This window comes from Myotis davidii, unplaced genomic scaffold, assembly GCF_000327345.1.
Source record: "Myotis davidii unplaced genomic scaffold, ASM32734v1 scaffold169, whole genome shotgun sequence".
Classification (NCBI taxonomy): Eukaryota; Metazoa; Chordata; class Mammalia; order Chiroptera; family Vespertilionidae; genus Myotis; species Myotis davidii.
The window spans coordinates 971888-996068 of record NW_006383005.1 but is presented as its reverse complement, the minus strand read 5'-3'; the positions used below and the strand labels follow the sequence as shown (position 1 = coordinate 996068).

The 24181-nt window shown below is 36.0% G+C and overlaps 1 protein-coding gene across 1 annotated transcript in view; it reads left to right on the top strand.

Annotated features, from left to right (window-relative positions):
* The first annotated feature begins 5016 nt into the window (after window positions 1-5016).
* The window catches only part of RNF169 (ring finger protein 169), a 48144-nt gene continuing 28979 nt past the window's right edge, over window positions 5017-24181 (top strand). Inside the window, exons 1-3 of the mRNA XM_015557474.1 lie at window positions 5017-5026; window positions 6278-6301; window positions 13039-13112. Of these exons, the coding sequence (XP_015412960.1) occupies window positions 5017-5026; window positions 6278-6301; window positions 13039-13112 (108 nt within the window). The remainder of the gene's footprint in view (window positions 5027-6277; window positions 6302-13038; window positions 13113-24181) is intronic.

The window sequence follows — 24181 nt, the reverse complement described above, 5'->3', positions numbered from 1 at the left end:
TTCTACCTTGAAGTTAGGACATGAAGGTCATGGCATATCATGCTAAAAGAATTTGGGACTTTATCCTATAGAAAGAGTTGAGATCTTAAAGATTTTTAAGTAGTGGAATTACATAATCATAAATGTGCTTTAGAAAGATAATATCGGTTGGAATGTGAAGGAAAGATGTGAGTAGAAAGTGGAGGAAGGGAGTCCAGTTCGGGGGCTATTTTAGTACTGCAGGCCAGAGATGAAGAGGGGCTGGACTGGAGTAAAGCAGTGGCTGTGGGATGTTTCCTCTAGTCATTAATTTAGTGACCATTTGAGGGCCTTCTGTGTGCTCGGCATGGAGCTACAAATAGAAGCATGATTCTCTCAAACTCAGTGTAGTTGGGAGGATTGTATATAAACATGCAACTGAAATGTGTTGTAATAAATGCAATTATAACTGTAATGCAAGATATAATTGTAGAAGGGAGTATAATATAAATAGAGACAGACTGTGTTCAAATTCCAGCTCTGCCATTTATAACTATGTGTCATTGCTTAACCTCTCTGTGCCTTAGTTTTCTTATTATGAAAATGGTGATAGTAATAGCAAAATTGAAAGGTTAATTTTAAGACTGAATTATTAGAATGCTTAGCTCAAATGTTAGCTATTTTCACAAAAAGAGAACCCAGCTGAACTGAAAGGCAGACACTTGACTGAATATTGGGTAAATGGATGATGGCAGGATATGGATGAGGGAAAACAGTACTACATTTAAAAGCATAGGGGTATGAAACAAGGAATTTTAGGGATTGTGAGGAGGAGTGGTTGAAGTATAGAGTACTTGAGGGAGAGTGGAAGGAAGTGGAATTGGCAGAAATAAGTAGTTACTAGATAATAGTGGACTTTGGATGCCGTGCTAAGGAGTGAGGACCAACCAAGAGTTTTAAAGAGGAGTTCATCTTTGCATTTAGAGAGATCACAACTATGGGTGTAATGTAACAAATGCATCGGAGAGCCCAAATTCTCTTTTAGCAAGATGGCTGAGATAAACTGAAGGCTCTTCTGCTACAAATACCAAACAAAAATCTGGGTGATACAACACAACAATTCTTTAAAATATGTTCCTGAGCGTGTAGGAAAGATAGGAAAATCTCCAGGTTCCAGAAACAAAAATGAAACGAAAACCCCAAATTTTAGTAAGCTCTGAACTCGTGCCGTGTTGCCCTGGAGCAGGGTGAAGGAGTGGAGTGAGGGGTTATTTCTCGTTTTCTATTTCTAGCTGATTGCGTATTAACCATTCGGAAGAAGGAACCAAAACTAAGACTTCTGCATGTATCTGGGATCTGATGTGCTGCATCTTAGGAGACGGGGTGGGCCAGAGAAAAATCTCCCCACTGACAGAAGTCAATAAAAAGAAACCTGTCTTGATTCGCCTGCACTTTATGCAAAGAGAACATGGGAAAAAAGCTTACCTGAGAAATTGAAGCATGAAACCTATGCCTCACTCATATTTGGGATCTGAACTTATATTACATGGGTCAGGTATCCCCATGCTGAGAAATTAATATAAAAGCTGGCTCCACCCCATGGCTCTGTGCTTGACCTATGAACCAGGACATCAGGCCCCATTCCTGGTCAGGGCACATGCCCAGGTTGTGGGCTCGATCTCCAGTGTGTGGGGTGTGCAGGAGGCAACCAATGGGTGATACTCTCTTATCACTGATGTTTCTATCTCTTCCTCTTCCTTCCTCTCTGAAATCGATAAAAATGTATTTAAAAAAATAAAAAGCTGGCTCCAAGCTCGTGATAATCCTGGGTCACCCAGAGAACAGAAAAACAAGACTTCAGGGGAACTCCCATATCTCAGGCCACAAGGGATTCTCACAGAAGAAATAAGCCCAACTGGAGATGAATTTATAATTTAAAATTACGCACAAGAACAACAGTTTTCTCCCACAAATAAGAGTCAGCAGATATAAAAAGATGATTATAGCTCCAAGAATTGGGATCATAGAATGGCAGTTTGAAAGATAATTTAAATGAGCATATTTTAAGTGACTGAAGATATTAAAGGATTAATTGGCATCCAAAGAAATGAATAAGACTTTATGAAACAGGCACATTTGAAAAAGAATTAAACAATGAAAAATGTAAGTTAAAAGGTCAGTGAATAAATTAAGCATTAGTCTACATAGATGAGAAAATCAGTAACCTTGGAGGCAGATATGAGGAAATCCCGAGAACGCAAAACAGTAAGAAGAAGAAAGATATAAAAGGTCACGAAGACCCAACATCTAATATTAATTCCAGAAGGAGAAAAATAGAATGAAGGAGATGTGGAATGTGAAGAGATGATGACTTGAAAATATTTTGGAATTAATAAAAAGACATGAATTCTTAAGTGTAAGACTCATGATTCCCTAGCAGAATTTAGATGAGCAAAACAAAACCTTACAGCTAAACACATTGCAATGAACCAAAGACACTATTAAAAGCTACCAGAAAGGAGCAACAGACTGAGCAGACCTCTCTTAACAAGACAGGCCTGAAAAAAATGGAAGAATGTCTTCCAAGTGTTGAGAGAAATCTGAGTTTCATACTCAGTTAAGTTATTCAAGAGTGAGGGCAAAATAAAAATATTTTTAGATAAAAATATAGAGAATTTATCACACTTTCTGAAAGAACTATTATACTAAACAGTGTACTTCAGGAAGAAAGAAATGTAATTTAGGAGATAGAGTAGGATACAAGAAGTCCTGGTGAACAAAAATTGGTAGGTAAACTTAGCCAACATTGACTACATAAAACAAAAATAATTATGACAATTTGTGGGAGCTAAAACTGAAGTGGAACTAAAATACCAGGCAAGGATAAAATGTAAGCTGGGGACTGATCAGCATTAAGGAGTTCTAATGGTCTTTATATAGTTCAGGAGGAGGACAGAGATATTGATTAACTTTAGGCTTTCAGTCAGATGCATATTAAAAATTTAAGGGTTACCACTAAAAGAAAAGAAATATGATATATAACTTGATCTACTGTACACACACAGAACGATACACCTCCCAAATTAGAGAATATATATCCTTTTTAAACAAATGTGGGACATTTACATAATTAGGCACAAAGAAAGTTTCAACAAATACTCAAGATTGATATATAAACCATGTTATCTGACTCAATAACATTAGAAATTAATAACACATATAATCAATTTTCCCTGCCTACAAATCCTTGTTTGAAAATTAAAAAGCAAACCCCAAAACTAAAGACAAATGAAAAACAAAATCATGGGAATTGGAAAACATTTAGAATTTAATACAGCTGAAACCATACTAAGGAAAATTTAAGCGCCAATATCATATTTCATTGAACCTTAAGGTGTTCTGGCTTATAAGATGAGCTATTATTTTCCAAATACAATGCTTTTCTACAACTTAGACTTTTTAACTTTATACTTATGAAAGAGCTCAAATTTATTTAGATGTAGATTTAATGTAACCTTTATGTACATATTTATAACAGAAAATGAATAAATTAGTAGAATACTCCTGTGACTTCCTCATATTCAGGATTTGGTTCTTCTAAATCATTTTTTGACTGAATTATAGAGTTTTTTGTTTTTCTACATAGTATTCCTCAACCATTGAGCCACTCTGGTCAGGTGATACAGCATTTCTTAAATGTACTCCACAACTATCTCCAGCATTTTCTTTCAAACTTCTGGCTCCCATAAAGTTTTGATGCTAATGCTTTATTGAGCTTGCCAGAAGGTATCCACAAAAGTTTTTTAGATGAGACCCAGCTCTTCCTCAGATGGTCTGTAAAAGTTTTATTGGTTAACATTGAGAGGTTACAATTGTCCAATCATGCCGTCAGGGTTAATTGGCAAATCACTATACAGTTTTTGTAAACTTCTTTAATTATCTTATGTTCATACCTATGTAAGCAATGAGAGTGGCATCACTGCTGCTGGCTGGCAGTGATTATAAGATTCCAATTGTAGGAAACATCCCAATTTCAGAGATGTTAATATGGAAAAATGTATGTCCTAGAATCTGTAAGGTACTTGAAAACCGAAAACTATTAAGTGGCTAACTGAAGAAGTTAGAAAACTCACAGCAGATTAAACTTAAAGGAAGTAAAAGATCAGAAAAATAACAAATTACTGAATAGAAAACAAGATAATCAAAACCAAATCTAGTTGAGGAATTAACATAGAATCTATATTATAGCCAAGTCTCTGGCAAAATTGGTCAAGGAAAAATAAAAAGCAAGAAGGCATATATAACGTTAGGAGTGAAACAGGTATACATCTCTAGATAAAGATTTTTAAAAGCCCATTAACTATAGACTATGGCAAACTTTATGCCCATGGATTTGAAAAATTATATAAAATAGTCAATTTCTTAAAAAATATAACCTGACTCAGAAATAAGTGGAAAATGTGAATAGAAATGAACTAAAAAAACCAAATTGAGTAAATAGCAAAATCTACCCACTAAGTAATACATGAATACAATGAGCTAAATTCAGTTTATGCAAACTACAAATGGCCCATTTTTTTCCACAAATATATGAAGAAGAAAAAGCAATAGAAGGGAAATCTGCAGTTTAAGTGTATGAACTTATTTGGATCCTGATTTGAAAAACTATAAAAACATTTGATTGGAATTGAATACAGGTTGGATTTTCGTTTTTGTTTTTTTTCTTTTTTTGTATTAAAGGTATTAAGTTTTTAGTGTGACAGTAGTTTTCTGGTTACATGTTTTAAAAGAATCCTTTAAGTGCTGAGGCCGGTTTGGCTCAGTGGATGGAGTGTCGGCCTGCGGACTGAAGGGTCCCAGGTTCGATTCCGGTCAAGGGCATGTGCCTGGGTTGTGGGCGCATCCCCAGTGGGGGATGTGCAGGAGGCGGCTGATCGATGTCTCTCTCTCATCGATGTTTCTGACTCTCTCTGTCTCTCTCCCTTCCTCTCTGTAGAAAATCAATAAAATATATATTTTTAAAAAAGGAAAAAAAAATCCTTTAAGAGAGATGCTAAAATGTTTCTGGGTAAGATGATATGATATCTGGAATTTGTTTCAAAATCATTCAAAGGGAGAGGGGGCAGGTAATGATTATGGGAATAGATTTAATAAGATTGGCAAATAATTGATTTTTTGGACTCTTTAAATTATTTAACACTGGTTATTCAACTATGCTGACACCAATACCTGTTTTAATTAATATTTATAATAGTTTAATATTTGATAAACAATGTGTTCCAAAATTATGTTAACTGTTCTTAGTCACTAATCATCCTTATTGATAAGTTCCACTTTAAAAATAGTTCCTTTCTGCCCTAGCTGATTTTGGAACACATTGATTATCAAAAATTAAACTATTATAAATATTAATTAAAACAGGTATTGGTGTCAGCATAGTTGAATAACCAGTGTTAAATAATTAAAGAGTCAAAAAAAAAGTAGACTCCAGTTACATGCTGTCATATATTTGAATTTGGTAGATGACAGGTGGCATTATAAATCATTTGTGGATGTTAAATTTGTATATTATTATAGCAGAGAGAGAGAGAAATCAATGGTGCTGGAGAGAGTGGAGAAAACTGAATGAGCTATGTTCATGAAGAAGTGAGAGAAAATGAGATCTGGAACACCGGGGGAGATTGATCTTACACTGGAATAGGGGATACTTCTCCCATTTTGGTGACTAGGTACTTATTACTCTCTTATTTTTGGACAATTTTAATTGTTTAAAAGTTAAGTTTTCTAGTGAATCAAAATCTGCTTCCCCAGTTCCAGTGTTCTAGTATTTATTTATTTTTAATATAATTTTATTGATTTCAGAGAGAAAGAGAGAGAAACATCAATGATAAGAAAGAATCACTGATCGGCTGCCTCCTGCATGCTCAGTACTGAGGATTGAGCCCACAACCCAGGCATGTGTCCTGACCTGGAATGGAACCGGTGACCTGCTGGTTCATAGGTCGACACTCAACCACTGACCCACACTAGCCTGGCCAGTGTTCAAGTATTTAAAGACCATGATTATTCCTGCCTAAATTTTTAGGTTAAAGTTCTCAAATTCATCTCTTTGGTCCTCTTCCTTCCTATCTCAAGATTGCGGTCAGACCACATAGAGTTCTTGGAATATAGTATGCTTTTTGAAACCTTTTTGACCTTTTGTCACCTATGATTATTCTACTTATGATACTCCTCCTCCTTATCCTCCTGTCAAAATATTCATCTTTTAAACCCAGGTGAAACAAGTGCTCTTTGAAATATTTTCTCACTCAAATATGAGTCACACCATTCTTTGTGCCACCACGTGAGTATATGCATCTGCATGTCAGTGGATTTTAGTTCTATGTTTGTGTGTCTGTTTCCGGTAGTACATTGAACTCTTTGAGGTCAGGGATTATGTCTTTGTGTAGTCAGCACTTAATGTGGTATCTAGAATGTATTAGGTACTCAGTAAATGTTTAATGAAGGGAAAAGATTCCTAAAAAAGACCTTAAAGTTTTTGGTCCTATGTCATAATTTCTTTTTTTTTTTATGTCATAATTTCTTTACCCTTCTGGTCATCTTTAACGATGCCACTCAGAACTGAACCTTATACTTTAAATAATGGCTGACTAATGCAAAGTATAATGCAGCTTACTGTCTCTTCATCTGGATGCTAAATTCTTATTAATACTACCAAAAATTACATTGGCCTTGCTCATACTGAATTTGTAGAAACAAAATTGCTTCCTCTTTCCTCCCACATGAACTGCTATTAAGCCAGTTTTTCTCATTACATGTATGTACAATTAAATTTTTAAGCCTGAAGATAACATATCCAATTTTGGTTTTTATTTTTCTGAATAACAGTGAACTTATTTTCCCTTTATTTCCTTCAATTTTGTCATTTCCCTTGTGCTTGTCTAGTGTTTCGTTCTATAAAATCTATAATAATAAAAGTATAATCTGTTAATTAGACCAGACAGCTGAACGACCTTCCAGACATCCTTCTGGATGACCTTCTGGATGAAGCTGCGGCTCTGAGGACCTAGCCCTTTGCACGAATTTTGTGCATTGGGCCTCTAGTTATAATAAAACTGCAAGCCCTGGCTGGTGTGGCTTAGTTGGCTAGAGCGTCGACCCGTACACTGAAGGGTATAGTGGTTCATTTCCCTGCCCAGGAACATACCTGGGTTGTGGGTTAGATCACTGGGCAACCAATCCCTTTTTCTCTCAAGGTGATGTTTTTTTTTTCTCTCTCTCTCCCCCTACCCTGCTCCTACCCCTACCTACCCTCTGAGATTTGTCAGTCTGTTTCATGTTTCTATGTCCCTGGATCTATTTTGTTCATTAGATTCCATATATGAGTGAGATCATGTGATAACTTGTCTCTCTCTGACTGTCTTATTTTGCTTAGTATAGTACTCTCTAGTCCCTCCACGCTGAAAGGGAAAAGATCCTTTTATATAGCTGCATAGTATTCCATGGTATAAATGTACCACAACTTTTTTATCCACTCATCTACTGATGGGCACTGGGCTGTTTCCTAATTTTACTAGTAGCTATTGTAAATGGTGCTGCTGTGAACATAGAGGTACATACATTCTTTCTGATTGATGTTGCAGGTTTCTTAGGATCTATTCCCAGAAGTGGGATCACTGAGTCAAATGGCAGTTCCATTTTTAATTTTTTGAGGAAACTCCATACTGCTTTTCATAGTGGCTGCACCAGTCTCATTCCCACTAGCAGTGCATGAGGGTTCCCTTTTCTCCACATCCTCGCCAGCACTTGTCATTTGTTGATGATAGCCATTCTGACAGGTGTGAGGTGTACCTCATTGTTGTTTTAATTTGCATCTCTCTGATGATTAGTGACTGAGCATTTTTTTCATGTCTCTTGGCTATCCTTATGTCCACTTTGGAGAAGTATCTACAAACATTTGATAAGTTTTTTTTTTTTGTATGTGGGCTATGATATTTTGATTAGGTCTTTGCCAACGGATAGTTTTATTTTTTAAATTTATATTTACTGTTGAAATTATTACAGATGTCCCCCTTTCCCCCATTGACTCCTTCTAGCCCGCTCTCACCCCCTACCCCAGGCCTTTACTACACTGTTGTCTGTGCTCATGGATTATGCATCTATGCACATAAATTAATCTCTCCCCCCGCAACTCCCCCTCCCCCTCTCCCCCCACCTTCTCTTTGAGATTCCACAGTTTGTTCCATGCATCTGTCTCTGGAGCCAAAGGATAGTTTTAAAACACAAATAGTGTAAGTTAAGGCAGTAGTTATCTGTGGTGTTTGTTATGGTACTTAAGTAATTAGTCTTAACATTTGATGTTAATATTTTATTAGCTTTTAACTTTTTCTCTGTGCACTTACTCTTCTTCCCAGGTAAACACTCTTTATATTACCAGCTGTGAATTGTTACTTGTCTTGGGCAAGTGGGTAAATGAGCAGTTGCATTATTTGGTACTTGGCTGTCATGTGCACTCTTGGAGAGTTAGGGATAAACCAAAATATAGTAAATAAAATAGAAACGACTTTACTTTGATTTTAAAACACATTTGTGGTTCACTCCCTGTGTTTCTACCTTTTTACTTCTTCTGGATGCTTAATTTAACATTCAGATTTCTCTTTTTGCATATTCCACTTGACAGTGGTTGCTTGGAAGATTCGTGAGTAGTATAAGCAGGTAACCTTGAGATTAATACGGATAAAGGCCCCTTGTTTCCTGTGTATCCCTGCACTTACATATGTTTTTCTGCCTCTTGGGGTTCTATGCAGCACTTGGGCATTTAGTTTTACAACTCTTTGACTTTCTATAGTTGTTTCACTCAAATATATTTTTCATTCCCTCGTAAGGTTGTAAGTTTCTTTAGGACTTGGACCATTTATGTTCGACCTTTATTATATGCCTTTCTTGACTTTCTTAAAGGAATAGTCTCTACTTTGTCTTTTTCCTCATTGCGCATTCCTCTTTAGTAATGGTGTCTGTTTTCATGATGAGAATTTTATATTCTCCACTGCTTATAAAGAACGTAGATTTTGCTTCTTGCTGTGATGGAACAGATTGAAGCAGACCAAAACTACTGCTGAGAATAATTAGAAAAGCCTGATTTAGAAAAAAATCTATATGAAGGCATTGGTAAGTTGCCAAGGCAGCCAGGACCTTCAGACATTTGTGGATTCTTGGCAAAGGGAGAGTGCAGCTATTAAGAAGCAGAAAAGCCAGCAGAGCTTTCTTCATGGAGCTAGAGATTTAAAAAAAAAAAAAGTAGTTCAGGGCTGCCAAGGCAACCAGAACTTGAGAGGCCAGATACCAGAGAGAAAGGAGGTACATCCCCCTCCCTCTGCCCCCTCCACCTGCTTTTTTCTCTTGAGGCGTTTGCTGAGTCTTAAACTGTGCAGAGTAAAAGGCTAAGAGGTTTCACAGAAAGATATGGAAAAGCAAAGCATTTTTTAGCAGTTCCTCAGTGTTGAGGAGAAAAAGTTAGGACCTTCTAAGGAAGGTAGGTTCGGTAAACACCCCAGACTCATTTGGACCCTCGAAGGGCTACAGACCAGGGTAGAATGAGCTTCACAAGCTTTGCAAAGATTGCAGCCTGCCTTGAATCAGCTCATGTCCCGCCCCCATTCTAACTGCCTATCAGAGAACATGGGGAATCCTCTGTAGGAATATAATATCATCCAGAACCTCTACAGTTTTTTATATATGTACAATGAATGACTTTCTAAGAAAATTACCAGGTAAACCAAGAAACCATGCCAGGCATATAAATAGATAGGATAGAAATATATTCATAGTCTTCGAGTTATCTGATAATTTACTCAATCAGTCTCTAGTTGAAGGACAGGTTGTTTACAGTCTTCAGTATTGAGTGATTTGCAGTGAACATTCTTATATGTACATCTGTGTGATATTTATCTTTAAGATAAAGGATGCCCTTGCTAACTCTTGCCTTCATCAAACACTTTTTTATCTTTGCTTATCTGATACATAAAAGCAGTTTGGTTTAAAAGGTTTTAATCTCTTGAAATATTAATGAAATTGAACAGATTTTAATATGTTTATAAATCTAAAATGCCCTTTGCTCATTTTATATGGCTTTAAAAATTATTAAAGAGGTGTTTAGGCTTTTAAAAAATTATTAAAGAGGTAATAAGATGTAGTGAGTGAGAACCCAGATCCTAGAGCTAGATTGCCTGGGTGTAAGTCATATAGCTTGTTCCCTGACAGCTTTGTAGCCTTGGGCAAATTAAGGGCTCTGTGCCTCGGTTTCCTCATTTGTAAACTGGGATAATAGTATCTCCCCATTAGATCATTATGAAGATTAAGTGAGTTAATTATACAGTCCTTAGAAATGGGCTTGGTATAATGTGATACATAACAGCTGGCTATCATATGATGCTGCTGGTGGTGACAGAGATGGAGATTAGAGATTTTTTTATTGGCCCAAGGGCAAATAGCTAGTAAGTGGGAGTATTCAGTCATTCTGCTGCACTGATAAGTTGAACCTACAGAGTAAGAAACTCAAACATAGTAGGCAGGGTAGCATCTTCCCATTAAAAGTTCAGTGAGGTTCTTTTTCTAATTTTGTATTGAGTGTGGATGCCCTGACAATGAATGACATTGCATTCCTGAGGGTTTGGTGTAATTAGCAAAATGTCTTGTAGTTTGTTTTGTTTATTTGCCTCTATTAATATCCAGTAACCACGCCCCAGAGAAAATCCTTTTTAGGAAGGACCTTCAAGGAAGTGTAGCTGCTCCTACAGTTTACGTTACACTGAATGCAATAGTCGGCTTAGGTTACTAGCCACAGGTCTGTGTCATTCTTAAGGCATCATGTTGTTAGAGTTCCCCTTCCTGTTAAACATAATAGTCAGAGGACAGACATCCAGAAAGTACTTGAACCAAAGGATTCATTTACAAATACCAAAATATTCGGCATCTCCATGTCACCTAAAGTCCTTGCTTGCACTTCTCTGTGAGATGAAGGGAGGGTGAGTGGTTGCTTCTGTGTGACGGAAACATGTGAAAACCCCCATAGAAGCTGGTGGAGGGATTGGTGAGATTGGGACTGACTCCTCTGGACTAAGGTTCTTTTCTGGTTCTTTTGGCATCTTGTTGCTCTGCTTATTACTATTTTTTAAAAATAATTTGGGGTTTTTTAGAGCAGTTTTAGTTTCACAACGAAATTGAGAGAAAGGTAGAGAGATTTCCCATATACTTCCTGCTCTCATACATACAAAGCTTCCCCCATTATCAGTATCAGGATGGTAGACTTGTTACCAAGGGTAAACCTACAATGATGTAAGCACCTAAAGCTCATTAAATTCACTTTGAAATATTTATTTAGAAATAAGTTCATAAATAAGGCCAAGTAGGTACTCCACATACTGACTGAAATCTTACTCTGCCTTGACTTATTTGAGAGTAACAAAACTGGGCAGGGGTAGGGGAGGAGTACCAATTTACAGTCACCAAATATTGCCAGGATGGACAGGGGTGGGCAGTACACAGAGGATTCGTCGGCAGAGAAGTACTCTGTGCAATATTATAATGATGTACATATGTCACTATACATTTGTCAAAATCCACAGAACGTACAACACCAGTGTATAGTGGATGAAGGTGATGGAATATTTTATCTCCCATACTGAGGGTCTAACAATTCTCTAGTACTTGGTAGACCTTTCAGTTACTCCAATTCTGCATCTGCATTAGATGCAATGTTTCTAAGTATCTTCCACTCTTCTCAGATGTACCAAATAAGAGTCTTTGTAAAATAATTGAGACAACTGAAAAATGACGAAGTCAACTTTTCTGCAACAAGTATTTATCAACCTCAATGGGATGTAAAGTTATTAGAAAGTCAAAATAAATACTGTTTCAATCACTGAATATACATAGGGGTCTTTAGAAGTGTCATGTACACTTACGGAGTTTATGTGTACTTTCCCCCTCCTTTTTGACAACATTTACAACTTATCTTTTATTCCTGTGTTAACTTGGATTTAATCATCTATTTATATAACCAACATATATTGTGTGCCTCCTATGGCCTGAGTATCTCGGATTCAGAATTTTAGCTAAAAACGCAGCAGAACAGATTACAACATATATATTGTAACGAGGGTCAAGAGACACAGTGCTTTAGAAAGGTGGTTATGTGCAGTCTCTGGAGAACCTTGAATGACATGTTGAAAAGTTTTTATTTGATTGGCAGATCAAAACCACTGAAGTCTTTGAGGATAAAAAAAAATCTGGTTCTATACTGGAAATATTTACAGCTTGTGTACAGAAAGACAATCTGGTGACAGCCTTTAAAAAGAAATAGAAAAATATAGTATTATGAACAAAACTTTAGCTCATTTAAAATGTTACTTGGTAACACCAAACTAAGACCTTTAAATAAAGTTTTTCCTTAAAGTCTTTTAATATGTTAACTTTACCAGTCAGGCCCTTCCAGACCACTCTATATAAAGTAATCTTTTTCTTCCATTTTACATTTATTTTCCTCCATAGAACTTAGCACCACCAGTTGTATTATATATACTCATATATTTGTTTATTGTCTGTTTCCCTTCACAGATTGTAAACTCCATGAGAGCTAGGATCTTATTTGTTACTGCTTCTCTACAGTGCTTAGAATTGTGCCTGGTTTCCATCCTTAATAATTATTTGTTAAATGAATGAATGAATATTCAAGTTAAGATGACCACACTTTTAATGTAGTTGATAATGTGGGGACAGCAGTAGGATGAGGTGTTGGTTGGTTCTTTCCTAGGACGTCCTATTAAAAACCATGTTCTTGCCCTGCCGGCGTGGCTCAGTGGTTGAGCTTCCGCCCTATGAACCAGGAGATCACGGTTTGATTCCTGGTCAAGGCACATGCCCGGGTTGCAGATTCAATCCCCAGTGTGGGACATGCAGGAGGCAGCTGATCAATGATTTTCTCTCATCATTGATGTTTTTATCTCTCTTCCCCTCTCCCTTTCTCTCTGAAATCAATAAAAAATATATATTTTAAAAAATCTTCTTTTCCCTTTCTTCCAGAGTTTATATTCAGAACACCAATCAAATTAAGCAAGCCTGGGGAACTTCGTGAGGAATATGAAAGCCTGAGAAAGGTATAGTATACATGTTATGCCATTTATTTTTTTAAAAGTAAATTAAAATAATGGCATTAAAGAATGCTTAGTGAGAGTTTTGGTTTGCCTAGGGGTTTTTTAAATTTACAATTCAGAGCCTGTCTTTCTACACATTACATTATACCAGCATAGTTAGATTGTAGCTATAATGGGAGTAGGGTAAATCTTAACTAAGAACCCCCTTTCTAAGCTGTCCTTTCAAAGATGAAAGTGTAGCTCATAGCGCCTGTCACATACCTGCTGCAATAACTGGCCACCAAGAGAGGTATTCTTGGCATTTAAATGTTAAACGCTAACATTCAAGCTTTTATAATAATAGCTTTTACTATTTTTCCTTATCTTGCAAGGTTCTAATTGCATGTAACTGATATTATCCTTTATTGCTTTTCTCTGTTAAATACTCCAGAAAAACTGTAACTTAGGCCAGTAACAGGGTAATGAAATAATTTCCTAGAGAACCTTTACCCTTGGGAAAGCTTTTACCTGTGTCCACATCATCTTATTTGGAATGTTTTCAAGCTAATTGTCTGGGAATCACTTAGAGAATTACGACTTAAAAAAGGCTAGTAATAAGAAGTATGTTACAAAATCTGTATCATCCTTCCCCAGCCCTCTTCCTGTAGCACCGTCTCTTAACCCACATTCATAATGATTAGATAATCATTCTACCTGTGGATATTTAATATTTTATAAAGATGAGTAATCTGCTTAATCTGAATCAGACATCTTCAAAAGCAGAGGCAAGGCAGTAACATTATTTGTAGAATTTTATATTGAATAAAAAAATCAGTATGAACAAGGCCGTGTTAAAGAGATAATAAAAAACTGTTCTTAATTACTATACATTCTTTGACCCTTTTAAAAATGAGGATGTCATATGCTGAGTTGAGCTGTCATTCTCCTTTAATATTGGTATTGTGAGTTTTTTATTTGTATTCTGTGTTTTTAAAAAATCACTTACAAAGCTTTTTCTACATGGTAAGAAATTATTCTCAGGGGCCACATCAAAAGAACCACAGATTCCTCTTAAATAAAATTCTAGAATATGCAGATAATTAGCTCTAATGTTCCTTTTCAAAAAACATGGCCCTGGCATTGACTCAGTGGTTAGAGCATTGGCCCTCTGACCAAAGGGTCTGGGCTTGATTCCTGGTCAAGGGCATGTACCTGGGTTGCAGGGGATCATGGAGAATATGGTTTAAAGCTATCAGCTTGAAGATAAAGAGAAAACAAGGAGTTGGAGAGAGAAAAGCGAGTTAAAGCAGAAGGCATGGTAAGAGTAGAGGTTTTTATAAGCCTTGAGAGAAGAAACCTTGACTTACTTGTGCTCCTCTTAGGAGGGAGGGGCAGGAAGATGGTTTTAAAAGGACTGATGGCGTAATGCTGAGGAGGCTAGGACATTCTCATCATGTAAAGTGAATTGTGTTTGAAAACACCTGTGCTATTTGGATTAAATAAACGTTAACTGTAGGTTCTTCTCCCGTGGGATCTATGCCCAAATACCCAAGTTATCCTGCATTCTTTGTACAACCTGGAAAATGAAAATTCAAGTCATAAAATCAAAAGTCACTACTGGCACATCCATACAATGGAATACTATTCAGCAATAAAAAGGAATGAATCAGTGGTACATGCTACCACATGGATGAACCCCAAAAAGATGCTAAGTGAAAGAAGCCAGATACAAGAGGCCATGTATTATATAATTCCATTATAGAAAATGTTCAGAATAGACAAATGTATAGAGAAAAACAGATTAATGGTTGATTGGAGTAGGGATAGGAATGGGAATTAACAATAAATGGGTGTGAGTGATTTTATTATAGTAGTGAACATTTCTAAAGCTGATTTATGGTGTGTTCCCCAACTTGAGAAATTTACCAAAAATCATTAAATTATACACTTGAAATGGATAAGTTATATAATATGTAAAGTATGCCTCAATAAAGTTGTAAAAAAATTTAAAAGGCACTACACATTTTATGGAGAAGTTGATAGAGAAAAAGATGCCTCGGAGTGCATATTTTCTGAAACAAAAGAAATATATAGTTATCTAGGTGAATCTCTAGGGGAGGAATGTCTTTAAAAACTGGTCCTGAGCAAGGGATGGTAAGTGGAAATGAACTCTATAGGACTCCCCAATTACTAATTTGATGTATAACATATTATTAATACATTTTTTATTTAGTATACTTTATTATTTTGTGTAAGGGGCAGTAAAAACCTTTATACAGGCTATAAAAAGTTAACAAGAAATTTTATTCCCCTAATTCTCGTTCTTTTAAAAGATGTTTCCTTAATAATCATAGATTATTCGACCCATGGGATAGGGTTATGCCTACTGAGGTTACTATGGATTTATAAATTTTATGATTCTATAAATAAGTTTATATTTCTAAGTATGTTTAAAATTTTCTTCCTGCCATATGTCAAAATGGTCTCTTTTTTTTAATTAAAAAATAATGCAGGAATATGCAGAGCGAAAGGTGAATGTTTCTCTTTTCCTTATTTTCCAGTCTCTTCCTAGGCCTTTACACACACACACACACACACACACACACACACACGCACGCATGCACATACTTTAATCCTTTTCAGTATAATGAAATCATGGTGTGTATTCATTTATTCACCGTGTCCCTACTATATGCCAGGTATTGGGTATACAGTGGGGAATATGAGAACCTGAGGTCTGAGGTGCTTGCCCTTAGTGAGATTCCATTCTCGTGGGGAAGATAGACAGTAAATAAAAACACACACTGCACACACACACGTACGCAAAGCAGGATAAGAAAAGTTAAGGGGAGTGGAAAGGACTGTTTTATTTTTGAATTTTTTTTTGTGTGTGTGGACATAGCTAGTCAGTAGAAGGGACTGTTTTAGATAAGAGTGATCAGGGGAGGTCTTTCAGAGAAGGCACCATTTAAGTTGAAGCCTGAAAGAAGAGAGGGAGCAAACCAAGTTAAGGTATGAGGAAAGTGCATTCCAGGCAAAGGGAGCAGCGAATGCAAAGGCCCTGAGACAGAAACAAGTTCGGCTTGTTTGAGGAACAGCGTGGCCAGAGCTGAATGGAAGGATGGTGTGGGGATTTGGAAGGAGATGAGCTGGGAGAGATAGAAGAGCCAGATCAAAGAAGGCCTATTTACCTGGTAAGGAACCTAAATTTATCTAAAATGTGATGGAAAGATAGTGAAGTAATCCGGTTTATGCTTTTAAAAGTTTTCTGGTTGCTTTGTGGGGAATAAGCTGTAATGGGCCTAAGAAGTTAGGAATTGTATTTACTGTGAATACTAGAGTCCACAAAATAATGATTCAAACTAATTACAAGTTTTATTTTTATTAAGTAACAAAAAACTATAGTTAGGCAGTCTAGGACTGATATGGCAGCTCCATGACATCAGGGATTCAAGTTCCTTTTGTCTTTCTGTCTTGACATCTTCAAGTGTACCTAACTCATTATGGTGTAAGTGGCAGATCCTTCTCTAGAATCACATCTATACAGAAGGCAGATGCCAGGTGACTCGGATCCTTTTAAAGAGCCTTCTCCAAAGCTCCACCAGTGACTTCACTTTTATTTTATACTTAGAGGCCTAGTGCATGAAATTCATGCACTTGAGGGGGGTCCCTCAGCCCAGCCTGTGCCCTCTCACAGTCCAGAAGCCCATGGGGGATGTCCAACTGCCAGCTTAAACCTTAGTGCCACCATGGAGGTGGGAGAGACTCCCACCACTGCTGCTGCACTCGCCAGCAGTGAGCCTGGCTTCTGGCTGAGCAGCGTTCCCCTGTGGGAGCACACTGATCACCAGGGGGCAGCTCCTGCGTTGAGTGTCTGCCCTCTGGTGGTCAGTGCACGTCATAGTGACCGGTCGTTCTGCTGTTTGGTCAATTTGCATATTAACCTTTTGTCATATAAGATTCTAGTGCCGCAGGCTTCCTGTAGTTGCCAGGGGGCTCGGGAGCATAGAGTGTTTACCTGGGCGTGTTAGCTTCCTAAATGGAATCAGGGTTCTCTTATTGAGGAAAGAGAGGATGGATATTGGGTAGGCATCTAGCAGCTCTTCCTCATGGATCAAGAATGAAGATAAGACCAGTTAGGACACATTTGGAATAAGGAATATGTTGAGTTAATCAAGGTTAGGGTTCTGCCAGAATATGTTGGAGGGAGAGATGTAGTGTACTATAAGGTATATACAAGGAAGTTGTTATAGTTTTTGGACCCGGTTATTTAGGGAGGGAATTGAGATACATGATGGACAGTGAAAGAGCCGTACTATCCATGGACTGAAAGTTTTAATGGTGGTAAAGAATTGTAAAACTAAGGCTATTAGCAAGCAAGTAAGGCTGGAAAGCTAGGAAGTGGTGGTCTAAATGTGGGAGGCTTAAAAGTGAGACTGGGAAGAGATTTAGTTATTGGACATGACAAGGTTTAGGTTATGAGCATGGGAGTATGTAACTGAAGTAGAAGGGAAGAAAAGATTTATTTAGAAGGTGAAGGAACTGAGAGAGTATACTGATACTGAAATCTTCAGGAATGATCACTGAAGTAGTTGGAGAGAAACTTAGATGATAAGTTTTTCTGTGAATTAGGGGATAGAGAGATAGGTAGGCGACTACCATAAAGAGGGGTCTTGGGTGTGTCAGTCTGATGGTAAATACTTGAAAGAAGCTTGGATTTTTGATGAATAATATGATCCATTGCTTTTTTCACTAACAATATGATTTTTATTTTGGGGGGAGGACTTTTATATAGATACTTTTTCATCCTGAATATTTCATAGTATAGATGAGGCATAATTCATTTCATTATTATTGGTCATTTAAATTGTTTCTTATTTCCCCCAATTTAAAAGTTATTGAACTGTACTGAACACACATGAACATATATGAGCAAATACTTCCGTTAGGTTAGATTGCTAGAAGTGAAAGGCAGATTTGAAGGGTCTATACACGTTGTATTTTGGTGGATATCAACAAATTACCCTTTAAAAAGACTTTTTCAGCTTACTCTCTCACCAATAATAAATAAGAGCCTTCCTTTTTTTCAAATCCGTGCTCTAAACTGTTATCATTCCTTTTAATATTTTGCTTTCTGCTGGATAAAATATCTCATTGCTTTAATTTACATTTTTTCTGATTACTAGAGAGTAGGAGCATCTTACGCTTACTGGCCATTTATATGTTATTTGTGAATTGCTTGTTTATAATCTTTACTGAAAACCATTTCCATCTTTTGGGTATTTGCAATTTTGACTGCCAATAACATGATTTTTTTTGTTGCTTTTCTGTGCTTTTATAGATGTAGTGTATTAAAAAGAAGTTTTATGACATTTTATGGCATTTTAAGTGGAGGGAGATTATTAGCATGTGCCCAGTCCTCCATCTTGCTATTGTTTGAGGAATTACTCATTCTTGAAAAAAATACATGTGTATATATATGTAGACACACACATATTCTTGTTATATTGTCTGCAGTCAACATGTTGAAATGAGAATATAATTTGCAGTGAGAAATTATTTTAATATTGATTTCATTTTATGTTTCCATTCTATATGAGATTGTTAGGCATTTTTATCTTTTGAAATAATTGACTCCATCTCTTTAAATTCTATTTATTTGTTGTATTAAGCTTCTTATTTACACCATCAGTAATTCTGTTTGTGCAGTATGCTAGGTGCTCAACTTTGACCACGTGGTTAAATAATTGTTGCTTTATGTTAGAGTTGGGAAACATGTGACCCAGCATGCTCTAGTTTGTCTTTGAATCACTGGACTCTGGAAGGTTGAAGGTAGGGGAAAACAGCGTTTGCTTAGAGTGCTTATCTCCCTGGTTTCTGTAGTGGGAAAGATGAACTGCTTTCGATAATTCTGTGGATCACATGAGTGGTTTAGGCTTTCTCTGAATTGGTTTACTGACCTATCCATTTTCTTTTTCTCCTCCCCGCTGGTTCTTTTTTGAGGAGTATTTTCTCCCCATTGCTGGCTAAATTATTCAAGTAGTAAGCATGCAGTTCTTAGTTCTTAGCCAGAGTGCAGAGTAATCAGATATGGTCAATGAGTTACTGAAGTGAATGTCTCTATAATGCAGACATTGACTTTTGTGAAGGAATTTTTTTAAAGGTAAGTAAACTTTTAGGACCTACTTATCTTTGAACTTATGTATCTTTAACGTCTCTTGTGTTATTTTTCTGCCATGAACTGTAAAATATAATGTACTTTATTAAAACTTGAACATTTCACTTAAATCTATATGGCTATGTAATGAATCATTAGCTGAATGTTGAACTGGCCTTACCCCTGACCCCTCCATTTAAAAAATTTTTTTACTTATTTTAAAAGAAGCTAATATTTACCTGGTAAATTTAAAATATGTTTATCACACTGCAGAAGCAGCAGGTTATTTGCTTGTTTAAAAATATTTTTTCCTATTGTGAAATCTTTCAAGTTGGATCTGTTTGTTTAGTCTCTTTAACTCTCCACTAACTCTCTACTGCACCTAATATAATGTCTTGCACATAGGTAGTCATCAAATGCTGATTGAATTTAATTGTTGATTAAATAGTTTCAGAGCCACTTCTTTTAAGAGAATAAACTTGTGTAAGGATGTATAGCTGGCTCATGATAGAACTAGTGGTATTTTAAGATTTCTAGAGTTCTTTTTGCTACATTTTTTTCTTCCTCTGAAATGTTATGTAATCTTTGAGGAAATGCTTGCTTATGGCATGTGCTGAAATTGTCTCTCTCCGGAACCAGAAATCAGATACTGAATCTTCTACATCTTTAAGAGCAGGTAAGTTGTGTAGTACCAGGAAGGGAAAACGCAAAAGAATAAGTTTTAATTTTGACTGCAGGAGGAAAGAACAGTTGTTTTGTAGGATGCTCAAAATCTAAAAATGTTAAACATGGTTGTTTTTTCCTTTTGCTACTTACAACTACCCAGATGAGGAAAAACAATTTTATCAAGTAATGTGCTTTTTAAAGAAAATAACACATTTGGGAAATTAAAAGATGATTAAATTTAATTAGAATAGTAGGTTATTTAGGCTATTTCTGCAATGTGCTGTCTTTCTTTATCTCTTTTATTTATGAAAGGAGAGGATCAGTAGTTATACGATTACTGTATTAGTATAATAGTTTTTATGGCTTAGAGAACAGTTTCAAATCATTGCAATGCTAGTTGCAAGCCAAACTAGAGAATTTTCTAGAAGCAGTTGCACCTCTTCTATCTCTAGCATAAAATAAAATATCTTGTTAAATCATTTGATTAGGGAGAGTTTTTGTAAATTAAAATAGCTTTATTTTTCCTGTTTATATCAAAGCAGAATTATAAAATTCTGTGAAAGAATAAAGTTAAGATCGTTAAAAAAATTGACATTTTAACTATTTTAAGTGTAAAATTCAGTAGCCTTAAGTACATTCACAGTGTTATGCAACCATCACTGCTATCTTTTTCCAAAAGTTTTTGATCACTCCAAACAGGAACTCTGTACCCTTGAATCAATATCTTCCCACTCCGCCTCCCGCACCCCCCCCCCAGCCCCTGATAACCTCTAACCTATTTTTTTATTTCTATAAATTTGTCTATTCTAAATATATAAGTGAAATCATACAACATTTATCCTTTTGTGTCTGGCTTATTTCACTTGGCATACTATTTCCAAGATTCATCCATACGGTAGCATATTTTAGTAATTCATTCTTTTTTATGGGGCTGAATAATACTCCATACAATTTTGTTTTATCCATTCATCTCTTGATGGACACTTAGGTTGTTTTTACTTTTTGGCTATTGTGAATAATGCTACAATGAGCATTGGCATGCAACTGTCTGTCTGAGTCCCTGCTTTCAATTATTTTAGTGTGTATCCAAGAGTGGAATTGCTGGGTTATACAATAATTGTGTTTAATTTTTTGAGAATTCGTCAAACTGTTTTCTACAGCAGCTGTACCTACCAGCAATGTATGAGGTTCCAGTTTTTCACATTCTTGCTGGGCACTTGTTATTTTTTTAAAATATATTTTATTGATTTTTTACAGAGAAGAAGGAAGAGGGACAGAGAGTTAGAAACATCAATGAGAGAGATTGATCAGCTGCCTCCTGCACAGCCCCCCACTGGGGATGTGCCCGCAATCAAGGTACATGCCCTTGACTGGAATTGAACCTGGGACCCTTGAGTCCACAGACCGACGCTCTATCCACTGAGACAAATCGGTTTGGCTTTCTTTTTTTTTAAATAGTCATCCAGTGGGTATCTCATGGTTTTGGTTTGTATTTCCCTAATGAACAGTGATGGTGAGCATCTTTTATGTGCTATTGAGCATTTGTATTTCTTCTTTGGAGATGTGTCTATTCAGGTCCTTTGCTCAGTTTTGAATTGGGTTGTCTTTATGGTGAATTGTTAAGAGTTCTTTATGTAGTATGCATATTAAATCTTTATCAGATGTATATATGATTTGCAGATATTTCTTATATTCTGTGGGTCCTCTTTTCATTTTTTGTTAAGGCTCTGTGCACAAAAATTTTTAGTTTTTATGAAGTCCAGTTTATCTCTCTTTTGTATTGTGATGGTGCTTATGCTTTTCTATTTGGCTTTTTCACTCAGAGTAATTATTTTGAAATTCATTCACTTTGTTGCATGTATCAATGGTTTAGTCTTTTTTATTGATGAGTAGTATTTCACTGTCTGGTTTTGTCAGTTTGTTTCTCTATTTGCCTGTTGATAGGCATTTGGGTTGTTTTCAGTTCTTGACTATTATAAATAAAGCTTCCTATGAACATTCCTGTACAAGTCCTTATATAGATATGTAATTTGTTTTCTCTTAGGTAAATACTTAGGTGTAAAATTGTTATATTATATGTTAGGTGTAAGTTTCATTTTTTTAAAGAAACTGCCAAATTTTTCCAAAATGATTTTACCATTTTAATTCCTACTCGTAGTGTATGAAAGTTCTGGTTTCTCTCATCGCCAATATTTGTTATGGTCAGTCTTTTTAATTGTAGCAATTCTAATTGGTGTGTAGTGGTATCTCATTCTGGTTTAACTTTATATTTTCCTAATGTTTAATGATGTTGAACATCTTTCATGTGTTTGCCTTCTGTATATTTTCTTTGGTTTAATGTTCGTTCATACCTTTTGCTCTTTTTTAAAAAAGTGGATTGTGTATTTTGAGAGATCTTTATATATCTGGATACAAGTCTTTTATCAGGGATATGCTTTGCAAATATTTTTCTCCCAGTGTCAGTCTTTTCATTCTCTTGTAGTCTTTTGAAGAGCAGAAGTTTTTAACTTTCAGAATTAGAGTGCATAAGTTTAAAAATTTTTTTCTAAGAATGCTTTGCCCAGCTCGAAACCACAAAGATTTTCTCCTATGTTTTCCTCTAGAAGTTTCAGAGTTTGAGGCTTTATGTTTAGGTCCATAATTCATTTTAACTTAATTCTGATATCTGGCCTGGGGAATAGATCCAAGTTCCTTTTTGTGCATATGGATGTCTTAGTTGTTCCAGCACCATTTGTTGAAAAGACTCCTTTCTTGATTGGATTGTCTTTTCACCTTTGTTAAAAACCAGTCATCCATATATTTGTGAGTTTAGGCTCTATATTCTATTTGTACCATTGATCTGTTTGTTTTTACACCAATACTATGCTGTTTTGACTATTGTAGCTTTATAATAAGTTTTGAAATCTGGTAGTGTTAATCCTCTTTGTTCTTTTTCAAAGTTATTTCGCTTATTCTTGGTTCTCTGTACATCTATCTGAACTTTAGTATTGACTTGTCAATTTGTACAAAAATGCCTGCTGGAGTTTTGATTGTAATTACATTGAATCAACAGATCAATTTGGGGAGAATTGACATCTCAATAATATTGAATCTTCAGACCCACCAACATGGTGTATATATATCCTTTTATTTATTTAGGGCTCCTTTAATTTCAATAATGTTTTGTGGTTTTCAGTTTCCTTATCTTCTGTCAGATTTATCTTAAGTGTTTCATATTTTCAATGTTACTATGAATGGCATTTAAAAATTTTAATTGTTCATGCAAGTATATAAATACAGTTCACTTTTGTATTTTATCCTACTGCCTTGCTAAACTCATTTAGTGGTTCTAGTAGATTTTCTACATGGATTATGTTGTCTGTGAATTGTGACTGTGTTTTTGGAGGACTTTACTACCAGATTTCAAGAAACATATAATGCTAGTCATTGAGACAGTATGGTATTGGCATAAGGAAAAGACATATAGATCAGCGGAACAGAATATAGTTCTGTCACAATGCATTGCTGGTGACAGTAAACACACATAACTCATTTTATTGCACTGGGCTTTATTGTGCTTCACAGATATTGCATTTCTTTTTAATTGAAGGCAAGACTCTCCACCAGCAAAAACATTACAACTTGCTTTATTGTGATACTCACTTTATTGTGGTGGTCTGGAACCAAACCTGCAGTATCTCCGAGGTATGCCAGTAAAGTGGTATAACCACCATGGGAAGCATTTTGGCAGTTGCTTTATAAATTTAAACATATACTTACTGTGCGATCTAGCAGTTCCACTTGTAGATATTTAGCCAAGCAAAATAGAAACATCTGTCCACAGGACATGAATGTTCATAGCAACTTTATTCATAGTAACCCCAAATTAAATGCAACCCACATGTCCAACACTTGAATGGATAAACAAATTGTGGTACATTTATACAATGGAATATAACTCATCCACAAAAGGAATGTCTTAATAATAAATTCAGTATTGTGGATGAATCTTAAAGATATGCTGAGTGAATAAAACCTGATACAAAGGAATATATGCTGTGTGATTTTTTTTTAATATATTTTTTATTGATTAAGATATTACATATGTGTCCTTGTCCCCACGTTACCCTCGAACTCCCCCGCCCCCACGTTGTCCGTGTCCATTGGTTAGGCCTATATGCCTGCATATAAGTCTTTTGGTTGATCTTTCCCCCTTACCGCCACCCTCCCTTACCCTCCCTCCAAAGCCCGACAGTCCAATCAATGCCTCTCCGTCTCTGGATCAGTCCTT